At 41.1% G+C, this 18,589-nt stretch overlaps 1 protein-coding gene across 1 annotated transcript in view; it reads left to right on the forward strand.

Annotated features, from left to right (window-relative positions):
- The first annotated feature begins 1,826 nt into the window (after positions 1-1,826).
- The window catches only part of RIMS1 (regulating synaptic membrane exocytosis 1), a 428,918-nt gene continuing 412,155 nt past the window's right edge, over positions 1,827-18,589 (forward strand). Inside the window, exon 1 of the mRNA XM_036248759.1 lies at positions 1,827-1,990. Within this exon, the coding sequence (XP_036104652.1) occupies positions 1,827-1,990 (164 nt within the window). The remainder of the gene's footprint in view (positions 1,991-18,589) is intronic.

The raw sequence follows: 18,589 nt of genomic DNA on the forward strand, positions 1-18,589 counted from the left end.
GTTGGATAAATTGGAAAAGTTTACTCTGGAGAAAATTGAAGATGGCATGGTAGACAACTGAAATAGTTGAAAGATTTTCAGGTGGAAGAGGGATTTAGAGATAGGAATAGATTTAAGAGGTTTGAAAGTATTTGAACAGATGTATCCATGTAGAAGCAACACCTGTGTTCAATGGGAGATCAAGTGGTTAAAACCACGAATTCCGTAAACTTGAAGATATTAGGATTTTTAGGATTCATAAACATCATCTTCTTCTTTACTAAGAAAATTAAGCTTGGAGGAAAAAATTATTAGTGCTAGATTCCTCCTGGAAGTATAGAAAGACTTCCCCAGGAGGGAAGCATATCAATTCTCTCATTACCATTGATAAAAATAAAAAAAACTAAAAGTGTTATTCAATTTGAACTGTTCTCTATATTGATCCTTTTACAATTATATTAAGAAAATTCAGTCTTCAGGTTTCAAAACTGATAACATACCTGTTTTGAAAGGACTGTCTATTTTTGCCTTTATCAGCAAGAGAAGCTCATCCTTAACGCCTATCACTGGGCCAGGCAATGAACAGAAGCTTCTTACAATATGATATTGGGTGTTTTTCCTATCAGGGATCAGTGTTTCTTGAGAAGCACCCACAGAAGCTAAGAAGTGAGTCCGTGATGATAGTGAGCATCATTAGCAAAATTAGAGTAGATAATTCATTTGCAAGTACTAGAGAAGTGTGCTTATGTGAGATGGGCTACACATAGCTCAAAATAAGAAATTAAAGAGTTGCAATGTTGTGGGGCATCTTGAGGAAAAATTAGGATTGCAGATTAGTCCTACTGAGGATGGGTCAAGAAAGATACTGCCTACAATGCACCCAGAAAATCCAGGCTGTTATAGGTTTTGTGTGCATATCAAAATTATTTTTTAAAATCACACTGTTGTGGCTAAAGGCACTTGACTAGTAATGAGGAAGATACAGTCTCAGGGGGGAAATGCACTCAGAGGTGTTCCATCCCGCTGTTAAGAACACCGTGGGTGCTCAAATAATATGAATGCTCCACTATGAAGATGGTAGCGAGGATGATGATGGTGAACGCAACCCATGAACAAACAGGGTTGGCGAGGATGACAGAGACCAGGGACCAGGAAAGGAGGATGACTCACGAGTGAGGGGTACCTGGGGATGGAGCGATGTAGGGTGCACGCTGGCGAGCGCGAGGGGAGCGGCTGGGGCACGCGTGGCTCGGACCCGGGGAGTGGGCGGGTGGGTGCCCGTGGGCGGAGCGCTTGGGGAGTGAGCGGCTGGCAGCTGTGTCTGCGAGAGCAGCAGCATCACCCGGGAGCGAAGCCTCCGAGACTCCGCCTAACTGACACCCAAACTCTCCCTCTCCCTCCCGCAGCCCCAAACTGGAGGCAGCCGAGCCGGGAGCAGCCCCAGCGGCGGCCCCAGCCCCGGCCCGGCCCCGCCCCCGCCCCGCGCGCCCAGCCCACGACGCGCGGATCGGCCGAGCCTGGCGCGAGCCCTCGCCCCCTCGCCGCGCCCGCAGCGCCGCTGCCTGCCCGCCCCCGCCGGCCGAGGCTGGGCTGCGGGAGGCATCCGGGCGGCCCCGAGCCTCGCCAGGGCGACCAAAACAAAGGCAGCATCCGGGGCTGGGTGGATGCAAACAACCATGAAAGACGGGGTTCGCCGTCTCCCCGGCTCTGCTGCTGCCTCTGCCGCTGCTCCTCCTCCCGCCGCCGGGAGGGCTCCGCTGTGAGGGAGGCAGGGGCGCCGCCGCCGCTGGGCGTGCATCCGAAAGGTGAGAGCCCGAGAGCCGGAGGAGGGGCGGCAGGCCACGAAAATGTCCTCGGCTGTGGGGCCCCGCGGTGCTCGCCCACCCACGGTGCCTCCCCCCATGCAAGAGCTGCCCGACCTGAGCCACCTGACCGAGGAGGAGAGGAACATTATCATGGCAGTGATGGACCGGCAGAAGGAAGAGGAGGAAAAAGAAGAAGCCATGCTCAAGTAAGCCACCCCCAGCCGCGCCATCCGAGCCTCCGTGCCTCCATCGGTCCATTCACCACTCACTCTCCCGATCCTCTCGGCTAGTGTGGGGGAGGGGCGGGCGGGCGAGGGTGCTGGGTGCGGGCGGAGGCGCCCGCCGGGGGCCTGGGGGCGCTGGGCTTGAGCAGGGAAGAGGTTAGGGGGACAGGAGGAAGGAGAGGATGCCACCGAGCCAGAGCCATGAGAGGATGGCTTGAGACTGGAGTGCAGAGGAGGGTTGGGTGGACAGAGACCACCCAGGGGTTGGGATCTGCGGAAGCTGAGAAGAGCTGATCCCACCCAAGTGGAAGGGCCCTGGGCTGCGAGCAGGTTAGGGGGCAGGGGAGGAGTGGAAGGAAGGGGAGGTGGGAAGAAGAGGTGCTGAGAATAGCTCCTCTTCTCTTCTTGGAGTTCTTTAGCAGGTTGGGGTTACCCCAGTGAAGGGTGCCAGTATTTACATAAGAAAAATGCTTATTTTTAGTGTTCATTTTGGTGCTCATTCATCTCACAGATCAAGGTTGGGTCTTATTTTGGGGGGCAGTTGCCATCTTTGGTAACCTGCCTCCCCAGCCTCTCTTTAACCTTTTATTCACAGTCTTTTACACAGAATACCTGTGTGAAGACACATTTTCTTACCTATATATAATGCCATTGGCAATGCAAAGTTTTAAATAGTGGGAGAATCTGATGGAGAGTACAGTGTGAATAAAATAGAGGTTCCTCTTTCCTGGTTTCCAAGAGACCTCTGGGGCCTGCTCAGTTCCTGGTGCAAGCAGTACAATTGGGGACTGGATATTTGCACACATCTCCTTCTTTAAAGTCCATCAACCCTTCAAGGGATCCCTGTCCAGTGCCCCATTTTCCTGTGTCTGGGGAGGGGATGGGGCCCATTGCTGGTGGTGCAGGAGTGTGTGACTGTGCTGCTTACAAGGTACTGGCACCCAGAGTTGGTTTTCCTTGCTCCTTAGCGTTGAACCTGGAGTGGAGCTGAATGGAACTTCAACCCTGCCTTCCCTTGGGAGGGCTTCATGTCTTCAGGAAAGTTTTCAACTCAGGGGTGAGGGAATTTAGAGACCCTGACTGGAACTAAGTGCTTGGTGTCACCTGGTTAGGCCAGAAGTGTAGCTGGGGGTACAGGATTGGCATGAGGCACCAAAGGGAACCTGTTGCATCTTGAATTAGCTGATAGCAAAGAACGGGCAGGGAGGGAACAGGGGTGCCAGGCAGGCACAGAACTCACCCAGTATGACTCCCCCCCACCCCCTCTGATTGCCTCCTGAAGAGAAGATGCTGCCACCAAAGGTTTCTTCTGCTCCCCTCAGTGCAGCAGTGCCTCACAGGACAGGAATGGAGGGGGCTGCATTCACAGGCTGATGGGTCCCCCCAGTGTAGCTGATACCTAGATGGGAGAGGAGAATATTGAGAGAGAGAGAGAGAGCTGTGGGTGCTGGGTCACATCAAGAGTAGAAATCCAATCATTTCTGTTCTTTCATTGTAGACTCAGAAAAGGGCCATTAACTTGGAAGGCCAGAGCTGGCCTGGCTTTATAAAGAGCAGCAGGTTTCTGAATTCCCTGCTCCTGCTGGCTTGAGGGAGGCAGAACCCTCGTTAATCTGCTGCCTGTCCCTTGTGGAACAATGACATCCCTGGTGCTGCAGGCTTCCCCTCTTCTGAGATTGGAAGTAATGGATGGTGTCTGATGGTGCTGCTGTCTGTCTGTCTGGTTGTCAGTCCGTCTGTCCTCACTGATTGCAGCCTTTGCCACTTGCCCTGGGCACCTTTTCTGCTGGTCAGGATTTACAGTTTTGCTACTGTTCCTTTTGGTGTTTGCTGCAGACAGCAGGTGGATGGAGGCCTCCAGCAGCCAGTGAAAACTATGGGCTGCTGCTTGACAGAGTCCGAATAGGAAGGGGAAGGCACAGTGCAAGTAGTGGCCGTCATGCTCCTTCATTGGCTGTTTCAGGGATGTCTGAGAGTGAGGGAGTTTAAGTGGAAGAGGGTGAGTTTTAGGACAGAATCTTAAACCTGCTAACTGCCTAAGGACAGCAATGATAAGATTGTATGGGCTTATACAGAGGAATAAAAAATGAGCACTGTCCAACTACTCATGTCTAAAACATCTTTCCCTCTGCGGCTCCTATGACTGCTGTCCGCTGGCTTGCAAATATTGTTCCCTTACAGCAAGGATTCACAAAATATTGCAGTATGTGATGCTGTTTTATAGCAGCTCTCTAATCCCGGTCCTCTGCATTAACTTTATCAATCAGCCTCCACTGCTAACGTCTTGGCCTTTTGTGCAGTGGCAGATTAGTGAGTGTTTTGGAATACCAGTTGCTGCCATGTAAGTGTGTGAAATTGACTGCAATTAGTGGAACAGTGTTGTACATTTTACTAGTGAACACTTTATGTCTTAAAAACTGGGGATCATATGGGGCTATTCATATCACACACACACATACACATATGTATATACATATTTGGGACTTAACAAATAGTCAAAGGTGTTGGTCTTTTCTAAACTTCTCATAACAATAGACTGGCAACTAGGATGCTTTCCACAGGGCCTTGAAATATTTGTTAAATCAGAGATAAGTTTTTGTGGTAATGCTTAGTCCCTCATATCACATATCTGAGAAATTCACAACAGTTCATACAAAACTAAAGTTCTGGTAACAGAGCAATTAGACTTAAAATTTAGTTTTTTTTACCACTGCAGAACCATCAACTTGAACTACCTACTGTGCATGCTCTCTGTCTTCACAATGTATAAAAATAGTCATTCATACAGAGAAGATAGAAAACTGATGGGTAAATATGCCAAAGAAGCATTACAAAATATCAATTAAAATATAGTTGTGTAGTTTCATTGGCCTTGATTGTAGATTACTATTTGAATTTGGTCTTGATAATGTCTTTAAATATGTGTAAATGCAAGAGTATAATCAAGCTACTTTCACCTTAAGATTTCGGAACAATTTTATTTAAAATTGTAAGTACTTTATCATAAAAATAATTCATTTTGTTGACGAAGTACACTGGTTTTAAATACCATTGTTATATTGCAAGAAATAGTTGACTCCTGCAAATAATTTTTAATAGTTGATTTAATTATCTGAAAATAAAAGGTCTTTTCTTAATCTTAGTAGTTTTTGGTATGTTGTGTGTGTGTGTATGTGTGTGTGTGTGTGTATGTGTGTGTGTTCTGGAGCCGTTTTGAAACCCAACTTCCTCAATGAATACTTCTTTAAGTAACTGTAACCAGACACCATGAGCTAATATATTACATGGGTTGGAAACTGCATTATCTGGGACTTAAATTAGAGAATATCTCATTAAGATCTAAAATCTTGCTCCTTTTTTTTTTTTTTTTTAATAAAAACTTCATGGAGAAAGGAGCTACAGAATAGTAGAGAAGAGAGAGAGAGAGAGAAATAAAAAGAAATAGAGTTAAAGGGATGGTTTGAGAATGGAGATTGAGAACCATATTGGAATATTTAATAAAACTAATAACATTTATTGAGCATTTACCTCATGCTGGCCATTATTCTAAGTGGTTATTGACTCACATGCCAAATAGTTGAACTATGCTCAAGTTTAATATATGTATATTTGAATTCTCACAACAGCCAGTACAGAAGGTAAGTTAGGTCATAGATTCTCACTCAAATCTTTATCTTACACTCAGAGAGTTCCAGTAACAATCTTAGCTGACTCACATAATATAGTCCAATCAGGATTCAAACCCAGATCTTTTTTTTTCTAATAACTTCCTTTTTTGTCATATACAGTTGATGTACAATGCAGCTCTTTTATTTTAAGTCCAGGTATTTCCCCACACACCACACTGTCCTACCAGGAAGAAGCTTGTGTTTCATCTACCTTTTCCTTAAATTAATTTCTTTTCTTTCCTTAGTTTTAGGGATGTGGTTTGGCAAAAGGTTAGGCTGATTCGATAGTTCAACTATGGATTCCGGGAGGGCCTGCATCCTCACCCACACTCTTTAATAGAGTTTTCCTGTGGATTGAGGACAGGGAAATTGTCTCTAGTTCAAAGAAATAAAAAGTGTCACACTATGGTAGAAAGACCATTAACTTTGGATCCCAGCATTTTGGGGTTCTAGATCTAATTCTGCCACTGACTGTATAAATGTGGGCAAGACATTTAAATGGATTCCAAGAGGTTTTATTTTTTGTATGAATCCTGCAATTCATGATGTGAATTGGTTTATAAAGAGTATTGACTTTGGACTTTTCCCTCTCTTCCTAACAGGGAGCCAAAGGCTAGGTTTTCAAACATCCCTAATATCCACTTCCTCCGTGAGAGGAAAAAGGAAGTAGAAGAAGCAGATCTCGTAACTTCAGCTCTTCTTTCTTCATTTTCTCCCTCCAAGCAATTATAAAATTGTGGCCTGAAATGTATCCATAAGGCTCAATATAAGAGACCCCAATTAGCAACTGGGAAGAGAAGGAAAGATATTGGGCAGCTGTGAAGGGGTCAGGAATGAGTTTCCATGTGTGTAGGTATCATATTTTAATTGGGGTTTGCAATGATTTCCACTCTGTACACCCAAAAATATTATTTCATGTTGCTGAGGCAGGGTAGGTGAGAAGGAAAAGGAAAAAGGCAGTGGTATTGAGAGAAAGTGACTAAGCAATGAGCATCGACCTGTTCCGAGGAGATGCTGTGTTAAGTAGAAAACCACGGGGGGAGAAAACTTACAACCTTTCACTTAGAGTCTAGTCCCCTTCACACCATTAATGGATAGGGTTAGATTCAGAGAAGGTTGACTCCGAAATCTTCCGGAGTTTTCCACTTGCAACAACAGCCCGTTTTAGTAAATGTGCATGATCGGTACTGAGTTCTCAAATACTCATGGAGAGAACATAGAAAAGGGAAACCCAAACATGAACGCAGTGAGGTGCTAAAGGGAGTGGAGGGTAAGAGACATACCATTAGTTCACATCTTTGCCATCCTGGCTTGACTTTCTTTCAACTTGTACGTGTTCTTTCTTAACCAGAACTGAGGCGGCACCGTTGTTGAAGTAAATAGATTACTAAATTAGGAGTAGAACATGGAAACCTGTGTGGGCTATCTGTGCTGCTGCTGGCTTGAATAGAAACACTGCATCTTGGGAGTGTTATTTGCTCAACTTGTTAAATGAGGGGAACAATTCGTGTTAAACGTTGTATATAGTAAGCTTCCTGGAAAAGTATCAAATATGGGAATTCCTGAAATAATATTGTTATTTTCCCATATCTGTAAACTGCAGACAAACAGGTTTTTGTACCATGGATGATAAAGCCCACTGTGTTGCATTTTATTTTATCTTCCCAGGCCATTATATATTGTTATGCCACTTTTTACATTTTGTCCTGTGATAGGAGTTGGGATAATTTAGAGTTGGTCCCAAGAGTTGAAGTAAATTTGCCCAAGGTACATGTTATCTAGAGTAATTGAATATTGAACCAAATACATTGACTCTAAGTCTTCAGTGTCCTTGTAAGTCTTTTTTAAAGTACATCAAACTGTGGGCATTAAGGTTGGTTTCCCTCTTCTGTTGGGGGAGGACACTGCCATATCTTAGTGCCTCCCGTGTGCCAGGCATCTGGATGGATACTTCACTTATTTCACTCTACTTGGTGCTCACCTTCTGATGAGAAGCCCATCCTGTCAGTATTCTATTTGTTTTCTAATATTAGTGAAATTCCCAGAACTACCTTCCTGACCCTTTGCTCATGACATTTGATCCTGGAGTCCAGAGAATAAAACTTAAGAGGATCAAAAGAAGAATTTCACATGGCATTTTCTATCCTTTTCCAAGTCCTCATACCTCCACTCTCTATTTCTGGTCACAGGTGACTCACTAACCCCCTGTGCACCTGGAGCCTTTCTGGTTTCCTTGCTCATTTGCTCACGGCATTGTCCAATACCTTAGCCATTTCCCACCATTCTCCTCTACCAAGAGGTTATCTCTTCCCCGTGTTATTGTTCTGAATTTTACTTATTAGGTAGGCTATTTCTAACAAAGTATCGTATTCATTCAACATTAAGACCTTCATTTCAGGTATTAGAACTGGGTCAGGGGTTGGGGCTGTTTGGAGAGAATAGAGAGTCCTCTGCTGATAGACTGATGTTGGTCTAGATCCTACCATGTTTTAATTGGTAGATTTTATTTTATTTATTTTTTTTTTAATTTTTTTTTTTTTTATTATTCAGATAGAGTGGGAGGGAGAGAGAGGAAGAGAGAGAAACATCGATGTGAAAGGGACACATCGAGTGGCCACCACCCACACAACCCAACCAGGGCCGGGGACAAACTGCAGCCAAGGTACATGCCCTTAGCGGGAACCGAACCCCGGTCTCTGTGGACCGCAGGCTGACGCTCTAACCGCTGAGCCAAACTGGCCAGGGCTAATTGGTAGATTTTAAAACTGTCATGGCCAGAAAGGGAGATGAGCATCAGATAGTTGGATAGAGTAATGAACCAGATTCTGGTCTCAGTTTCTTTTTATTTTATTGACTGTTTAGAGAGAGAGGAAGGGAGAGAGAGAGAGAAACATCTATGTGAGAGAGAGACATCGATCGGCTGCCTCCTGCATGCCCCCTACTGGGGATCGAGCCTGCAACCCAGGCATGCGCCCTGATGGGGAATTGAACCTGGACTTCTCAGTCTGTTGGATGACACTCAATCCACTGAGCCACACTGGCATGGCTGGCCTCAGTTTCTTTATGTGTAAAGTGGAATTGTTATGCCTGCCCTTCTTACTTGATGAGGCTATATAGAAGAATCCATCTTTTCCTCTGAGTATTGCAGCTACTAGGGGTCCTGTGGAGATTAGTTCTTGTAGAATAATCCGTCCACTGTGCTGTGCTAGCAGTGCAGTGTGGCCAGGGCTGCAGCTGCCAGTGTGCGAATTTGGCAAGGAGACAAAAGGTAAAATGAGTCCAGGATTTGATTTGAGGTTATATTTACCTTCTCCACATTCTTCTTTCTTTCTCATTAAATCGTTCATAAATGTCTTTAGCACAAAAAAAGCAATGTGGGCAAAATGATGAATTTTGAAATCCCTAAAAGGCAACAACCCTAATTCAAAAATGAGAAATTAGCTTTGGGTAATTTCCTCATCTTTTACTGGAAAAAAACGTTTAGAGAAACAGCCCGATGGTTTTAGTGTCACTGAATTTAATAAACTATTCATTTTCAGAATTAGCTGAATGAAGGGCCATATACTTGTGAGGTAGTAGTTTCTCTTGCATGTCAGTTTACTGTTGGGTGATATAATGGATTGTATGTATTTAGGAATTTTTAAAGATTTTGTTGTGGATGTCTTGCATTTTCTGTATGTGTATTCTCATACTCTTATGTTAAGCTTATATACCCTTATTTTGATCTACGTCAGTTTTCTGTGGATGGCAAGAGGGGAATATATTGTAGAACTGACTAGATATTTCTACCTCTGTTGCTATCTTGTGAACATTTCCTGTAAACATGAAACTTTTATTTAAAGACAAAATAGAGTTATTTAAAGGAAAGCGACTATACAAGTTGGTTTGCCCAGGACACTATCTGTTTATGCCTGTTATATGCTATAATAATGGACAGTACCTCTTTCTTTCAGTTTCAGTTGGATGATAAATTATATGTTTTGCCTCTTTATAAATTTTGCTTTCCCTGACCCAAATTATTCATTTAAAATTTCAGAAGAGCAATTAACAGTGATAAAATATATCTCATCAATAAGTAATGCAAGCAAACTGTACACATAGAGTCTTGACACTCATTGCTTGGCAAAGGAAAAAGCTTTTGCCAAGAAGGAGGTGTTATCGTGGATGGAGCCTCCGTGGAACTCTACCTGTGGCAAAGCATCATTTCAAAACATTTTTCAAATAATAGTTGCCATGAATTGCAACTGTATACAGGACTCTGTTTATGAAAATTCCCCCTTGGACCTTGCAAAAAAGCAGCCTGCCATTTGCAGATATTTAAATAGATTATAGAATGCAGTATTTTGATAACTCCTCTGAAGTTTAGATAGTAAAATAAGATAATGTTATCTAAAGTAATTTTGTGCAATTTGAAAGTAATTCATGTGCTTAATTAGATAGAAACCCCTTTAAAGAACCATAATGAACCAAACAGATATCTTTATATGATATAAAGGATAATACCTTGCTAATGATTTATATATTGTTTAGTATATACACTTTATTTTTAAATTCTCCATTACACCAGGTAATTATTGTCTGGAATATGCCATTATACTTATATAGAGAAAGTATGTGAATTGAAAACCAGTTAAGGTATCTATACTGTCATATAAATGTCTCACATAGTATTTAGCAGCTTTTTAAGTGGGCTCTCATGCATGATATGTATATATACTGAGGGGAACTACTGCAGTAGTAGTTATTGATGAAGCTTTCTGGCTATATTTGTTAGATTTATGTAGACTGTTTAATTAGCTCCCAACTTTCTGTGCTCAAAGCATTTTGATTGATAGTTGAGAAGTGTTCTTACTCTCAAAAGTATTAAGTTATTTTAAAGTTGTAAGTAATCAGTGCACAAACATCATGTGCCCTATTACTGTTTGGTTATTTAAGCATAGCTCTTAACAAATGAAACGAGAAGGACTTTACCCAGGTGGCTAGTTGTTTTATTTTCAATCTATGGGGTTTGCATTTTAGACATCTAGGCAGATGGTATCTGAAGTATCTAAAGAATGTATAAATCAATGTATCAGGTTTCTACAAATATTGGGTAGTATATATATGTCCCTGTATAGGCATTCTATCCAGGTCAGAAAGATTACTTAGTGTGTTAGTAGAAAGAGATGAAAACAAAAGGAAAGTCATCGAATGGCTTTTCCTTTGATATTTCACACAGCTCAACAGCTTTATCTTCTTTAGCTATCTCTGTCTTGTAATATATTGCGGCTTAAGTCTTCTTACCTAACCCATCTTTTCTGGAGGAAAAACTGGATCTATTTTACATCCTGGTATCGAAATAAGGGGATATTGAAGTCAGCTGGCTCATTTATTTTGGATATTAAAATTTTTAAGAGTAAACATTGTTTAGAGATTGTACTTTGACAGTTCCTCATGATCATCATGAAAATTGTCATAAAAACTTAATTTGAGAAAATACAAGTATTCTTGTAATTAAGTTAGATATTTTTAGTTTACAGAAGTCCATGTACCCTAGGCCAAATCCAGCCACCTAATATATAAAAACCTGGAGTGAAAACTTTATACTAGTCTGACAAAGATACTATCTTCTGAGTATTATTCCAGACACAATTATCAGAAAAGGATAGTATGATATTTGGAGCTCCAAAGGTCTACACTGTAAGAGTCACTGTTGAGTAGAACTATGATTGCTAATTAGTCAGGTGGCTATCTCGTCCCTGCCTTCCATAAAGGCAGCATAGTTTAAGACTCTTGGAGGCCCACATGCAACAAAACAAAACAAAACAAAGTAAAAACACAGTCCCAGGCCACAAGGAGCAGATACTTTATCTGGCAAGGTAGTGCAACATTTAAAAATATGACATGTACTTTGGAAAAATTCTAAATATTTAATAATGCAAAATAAAAAAGTGGTAGTTATAATTAGAGCTGGAGGACTTCATGGAACTCTCTCTTACCCTTCCTTCTGTAAGTCCATTTCCTTCTGATTTACCTTCTAAGCTCCTGGAAGTCCCTAGTTCATGTTCTCTTGACTCTCAAATGTTGGCCTTCCTTGGGTCTGCTCTCCACCTTCTAGTCCTCCCATTTTATGTGCAGTATCTGGTCAAAAGCACACTTCTGGCTTCAATCACACTTATATATTAATGATTCCCAAATCTGTATTATTACATTAGAATTTTCTTCCGAATTCTGGATTGATGTACCTAACCACCTGCTAGATGTCTCTACCTAGAAATCTCATAGGTACTTTAAACTGATTGTGACCCACCATTAATTTCTTGACTTTCTGTCTAAACATGATGCTTTTCTGTAATCCCTGTCATTATGGTAGCATCAACATTGCAACTCCTTATTCAGCCACTGTCAAATCTTACAGATTTTACCTTCTTGGAATACTTTGAATTTCTTATTTATTTCCCAGTTCCATTGCCTTTACCTTAATGTCGATGCTCGTCATGACTTGCCTGAGTGCCTACAATAACCACTTAATTTATTTCCCTGCCATCAGTCAGACCTCCCATCTGATGTTCACACTGAGGTCAGAGGAATCGTTCTAAAATTCATCTGATCATGTCCCTTCAGCAAAACCCCTTTGCTTTGAGAGTGAAGTTAAACTTCCTCATCCGTATCCTGCTTACTACCTGCTTTCACTGACCCATCTCACTTTCCTGCCACAGCCTTGCCCCACTAGTTCTCAATGTATCACCGCTGCTTCCCAGCGTGGTGGCTCCACTGGGGTTTTCCCTCTGCCAAGAATTTCCTTCTTAATCTACCTCGTTTTTATGTGACATGTCAAATTAGCTTGGGACACCTCATCTCAGACTTCCCCGATTAATTTTAATGTACGTCTTCTGTGCACATCTCTGTCATAACCGTTTTTCCTGTGACAGTCTCACCTCAGTACAGCATAAGCAGTATCATTCTTATTTGTATCCTTCATATAAGCATGAGCCGGCATGTAATAGGTGGCTGAAGTTTTAAAACTGTGTGTATAGATGACTAGATTTAGAGGATGTGGAGTGGAGGAGTCACCTAAGGCTGCTGGATGGGTTGGTAAAGTGTGAGTAGGTGGACAGAGTGGGAAGGTTATTCTAACCATGGGGATTCTAACAGCACATTCTGAAAGCAGAGAATGAGCTAAGTGTTTTTGGCTATTGAGAGAACCAGGTTGGCAAGGACTTATGAGGAGAAACTACTAGATACTGGATATTTCAAGGTTAAATTGAAATACCATTTTAAGGATGGTCTCTTTACTCTTAGTCTGTCATCATGTCTTTTTTTTTTTTTTTTTTTTATCCTCACCCGAGGATATTTTTCCATTTTTTTGTACAGATAGAGTGGGAGGGAGAGAGAGGAAGGGGGAGAGAGAGAGAAACATCGACATGAAGGGACACATCGAGTGGCTGCCACCTGCACGACCAACCAGGGCCGGGGACAAACTGCAACCGAAGTACGTGCCCTTAGCGGGAACCAAACCCGGGTCTCTCCAGACCGCAGGCCGACTCCCCAACCGCTGAGCCAAACTGGCCAGGGCTGTCATCATGTCTTTTTGAAGGATAGCATTCTTGTAGTGTTTGAATGTCATTGTGGGAAGACATTCAAATGTAAATAATACATTTTAAAAAGTAATCTTCTAACAGACATGCTTATTGGAAACATTTCCTTTGAATCAAAACATCACTAATTTCAGTAACAGTTTAAAGTATAATATATGTTTCTCTGATTTAATATTTAGAATTAGATCAGATGCCCATGACCATAAAGTATTGTCCTGATTGTATTTTTTATTAAAAACACACACACACACACACACCCCTCAGTTAAGTCATCTCCTAGACTTAAACTCCTTGAAAGCAAGTATCTTCTCTTAATCATCTTTGTATTTTTGTTGCATCCCACTGTGGCTGATGCATAGTAGGGCCTCAGTAAGTGCTTGTGGAACTGAAATTACGTGATCTGTACATCAGGACACAGAAGCACTGGCCTTTGGCAGAACTCAGCTGACCTGAGTTTAGGTATAGATGGGAGCAGAGAGATCGCCTGGTCCTATGCTGGCAAACAGTGCTTAGGCGACTTCCCATGCCTCCGCAGCATCACTGACAGATGTTGGGGACCTCCGATCATTCCTGAATGTCCAGGCTATCAACTGATGAGAACTGATAATCAAACAAACATTTTAACCACTGAATGTTTATTCTAACTTCAATTTTAAGAAGGAAAAACTGAGGCCCAGAGACTCTTTCAGATTTTTATTATTAAGTAGTGAGACAGCTAGGTATACGACTTCGGGTCTTTTCCTCCTGGTCCAGTGTTTTTTTTTCTCCCCGCTATCACACTCTCTCCCCATGGTTTCTGCAAACCACCAAATTCAAACAGCTAATTTTTCAAATGTGGTTTGATTGTCCTGCTGTATAAGATTATATCCTGGTATGGAAGGCTCCAAGGGAACCTCTAATTACTTTGTTGATTTTGAATTTGGTTATACTGAGTATTATTCCAAAAAAGTGAATGATTTCCAGAGATTAAGAAATATTTTATTTAAAGATCTTTTTTGTAATGATATTTGTTGCCATTATATTTAAGCTATATCAATACTTAATTGTGATAATTTTATTTTAAATTTTTAATACTTCTCTGAAAGATAAAGTGTTTTCAATATGCAATAATTTATTTATGATTTCAAATAGCTTTTCCTACTATGTTTTTGAATTATGTACATATTAAAATTATGTTTTGTTTTTTTTTCATTTAGAAAAGCTAGTTTGTTTGGTTCACTATGAGGCAAAGAGCTGTCTTTGGTTCCCCATCATTTGGAGCTTTGGCTTCAGCTAGACTGTTGGTCAATGACCCAAAGAAAGAATTGTGGGGTGGGAAGGGAATGCAAACTCACATATATATCCATAAGCACTCACATTTCACCCATGCATGAGTAAATTCTCATACCCACATACCTGACAACTTAAAACACTCTTTCTATAAAGCATTTTTTAAGGAAGTTAATTTTATTTCATTTATAGAATTTGCATGAGCTAGGCATGCCTCACATTAGTCTTTGTAACCATGGCCCTTTCTATAAATGTTGCCCCAGTGGCCAGTGTAGAAGCTCTACATCCATATGACCCCACCTTGGCCATGGCTGATTGGACTGAAGATGGATCCTCGATCCTAGTCCAGATGATTCATTGACTGGCTAAGGACTAATGAGATTCCCTTTTGAACTGAAAGCAAGAAGCGTTCAGAGGGTCAAGAAACTGAATGATATCCATTCATTTTTTTTTAAACCAAAATGGATTAAGCATTTATGATATGCCAGGCATTGTGCTAGAATTAATAGAACCCTTTGTAGGAGGAGATATATCTTAGTTAAAATAAAAGTAAAATTGTAAAATTAAAATCTGTGATAAATGCAGTACAGGACAATATATACTATTTTGATAAGATAATATAAACTAGGATTTTTTTATTAAGACCATGCTAGCCAGGAATGGCTCTCCATAGATGACTGAGAGAACTAATGAAGATCTGAGAGTAGGAGTTAATTAGACAAATAGGAAATAAAGGACCTTGTGGGCAGGAAGAACAGAGAGTCTCTGGTGGGAGGGGGAATGGTGATTCTGAAGAAGTGGAAAGAAGCCCAGTATTGTGGAAGAGGAGAAAGTCTAAAAAGGAATGTGGTTTGAGAGGAATTAGGAGAGGTAGGCAGAAGCCTGACAATGTGGGGGTCTCCTAAGTCATGATATAAAGTTTTATCTTTATCTGAAGAGCCAAAAGATTTTAAAGTAGGGTTTGATATAATCCTAGAATTTTTAAAAGGTTATTCTAGCTATGATATCAAGAACCAGTTTATGAAAGCCCAGGGCATATGTGTGCACGAAACATCTCCAGGCTATTGCAGAAGTCCAGGTGAGAGATGTTAGAAGAAGGACTTTGGTAGTGATGGCAAAATGTTAGTATGTAAGAGAGATTTGGGAAGCAAAAGCCACCGTTTAAAAAAAATTAACCATCACCCGAGCATGTGTATCCACTGATTTTAGAGAGGAAGGGAGAGAGAGAGAGAAAAACATTGATGTGAGAGAGAAACCTCTATTGGTTGCCTCTTGTACATGCTCCAACCAGGAATCAAACCCTCAACCTAGGTATGTGCCCTGACCAGGAATCGAACCTACAGCCTTTTGGTGTATGGGATGATGCTCCAACCAACTGACCCACCAGGCCAGGGCAAAGTCCACCTTTTAAAGATGGACTAAATATGATCTGATGTCTGATTTGTGCCAGCAGGTTTGGGGAGTATCTGGAGGAATGGAAGGGAGATCCTAAGTTTAGTTTTGTTTTTTATTTTTTGGCTTTTGTAGGGGGAGGACAGGATGGGTTGGAAATGCAAACTTATGAATCATCTATAAACAGGTGAAAATGAAGTTGCACATTAGGATGAGTGACTAGATTCAGAGGAGAAAACCTAGGAATGAGCCTTAAGGAAACTTCACTTTTAAAAGTCAAAAGAGGACACTGACCTTGCAAAGACATTAAAGAAGAAAGGTAGGATAAAGCCAAGAAACCCTTATTACATCAAATAAAAAGAAAGAGTATTATTTCTCACTAGGAGGATTAAAATAAAAAAAGACCAGCAATATCAAATGTTGGTGAAGGTAATGAACTAAAATCCTTACACATTATACATTATTTGTGGAAGTGTGTGTATAACTGTTTTAGAAAAAGAGTTTAGTAATTTCTTAAGTTAAACATGCATCTATAGTATGACGTAGGAGCTTGATATATAGATATTTACAGAAGAGAAATGAAAACATGTGTTTATAAAAACTCTTATACAAGAATGTTTGTAGCAGCCGCCTTCATAATAGCCCTAAACGGAAATGACTGTGGTATATTCATTCAATGAAAATCTGTCCAGCAATAAAGAGAAATAAACTTCTGGTTCATGAACAATATCGAGGACTCTCAAAATTATCATGCTGAATTAAAAAAAGTCAGAAACAAGCAATATAGACCTTATGATTATATTTACATAAAGCTCTGGGCACAGCTAATCCATGGAGCTATACATCACATTGGTGTTCTCTTTTATGGTAGCAGGAGTGAGGGGCTGACAGAAAAGGGATAAAAGGCAATTTTCTGGAGGGATAGAAGTGATATATATTTTGATAGGGATGTATTATACATGTTATGCATTTGTCAGATTGTACACTTAAGATCTGTGCATTTCACTGCAAATTATATCTGAATTAATAAAGAAGATATTCTGCTGAGACATCAGTTGCATTGAGAACTGGTAAATAGCTGTTGAATTTGGTAACAAGCGGGATCATTGATGACTTCAGAAAAAGCTTTTTCTATGAAATGATGGAGCCAGAACTAAACTGGAATGGTTAGAATGAGAGGATGGTGAATAAACATATACAGTTCATATGGGCAAACCTTTCAATAAGTTTGGGAAGAGAGATATAAGGGGATACCTGGAGGGAATTGAGGGAATGAGGGGACTCTTTTTTTTTTTTTTTAATCCTCACCCGAGGACATTTTTCTATTTTTTATTCAGATAAAGTGGGAGGAAGAGAGAGAGAGAGAAACATCGATGTGAAAGGGACACATCGAGTGGTTGCCACCCACACGACTCAACCAGAGCCAGGGACAAACTGCAACCGAGGTATGTGCCCTTAGCGGGAACCGAACCTGGGTCTCTCTGGACCGCAGACCGATGCTCTAACTGCTGAGCCTAACCGGCCAGGGCTGAGGGGACTCTTTTAAGTAGAATTTATTTAAAACATTTTTTTTTCTTTTTATTGATTCTTAGAGAGAGAGGAAGGGTGAAGGAAAGAGAGATAGAAACATTGATGAAAGAGAACATCATTGGCTGTCTTTTGCATGCCCGCCACTGGGGATCAGGCCCACAACCTGGGCACGTGCTCTGACCGGAAATCGAACTGGCAACCTCTCGGTGCATGGGTTGATGGTAAACCACTGAGCAACACCCGCCGGGCTTAGGTAGAATTTAACTGTGGGTTCAATGTGGACCTCTTTTAAGTTTAAGTTACATAGAATGAATATAAGAATGTTTAAAGGTTGATGGAAAGAATATAGTGAACAAGGTGGTTTATATGAAAAAGAAAGGGTGTAAGTTTGTGATTGGAAAGATGAGGATCCACATATCTGATGGTTTCTTTTTGTTCTGTGAAGTAGTTGAGTCATCTTCTGAGAGTGATAGGAGTCAGTGGTTTGAGGAGGAAGAAGAAAGTTTGAGATTGATGAAGCGAAAGCAGGAATGTGGAGTTACCAAAGGGGTGATGCTGCCCTGCAGAAGAAGGCATGTTGGGCCTTGTACAAGATGAGTCAACAGAGAGGGAGAGACAGACAAAGACATGCAGAGAAGAGAGGCCACTTGGCCCCTCAGACACCAAGAGAAGAGTCTTTGATTCTAAACCCCAGTCTGAGTCACCATGAGGCTGGGCTATACACTTTGCTTCGTAACTTTGACCTGAGCTAGTTTGAGTACGTCTCTGGTTTTATTCCCACCAAAAGAGAGCCCTGATTGGGACTTTGTAGTTGTTTTTCTTCCATGCATTATATAGGTATTATCAAGTTTGCATCTTGAGTTTTCATGTTCAGAAAGAGAGAATATTTTAAATTCAATAATGTGTATATATATTCTTATATTATACATGCATATTTGTGTATATGTGCATATGTACACACATAAATGAAATCTCTGTAAATGAGCACTCTGTTATGAAGGTAAATTGTCCTTTCTTTTTTCTACATATATCTTTTCAGTTCATGTTTTTGTCCTCTGCCCCAGGATGTCCCTTTTAATTTTAGCTTGAGAGCATTTGGGGATACAGAATAAAGAGTGGCATGATTTGCTTCAGATCCTTTACTG

This window comes from Molossus molossus, unplaced genomic scaffold (genome assembly GCF_014108415.1).
Source record: "Molossus molossus isolate mMolMol1 unplaced genomic scaffold, mMolMol1.p scaffold_m16_p_8, whole genome shotgun sequence".
NCBI classification, from domain to species: Eukaryota; Metazoa; Chordata; class Mammalia; order Chiroptera; family Molossidae; genus Molossus; species Molossus molossus.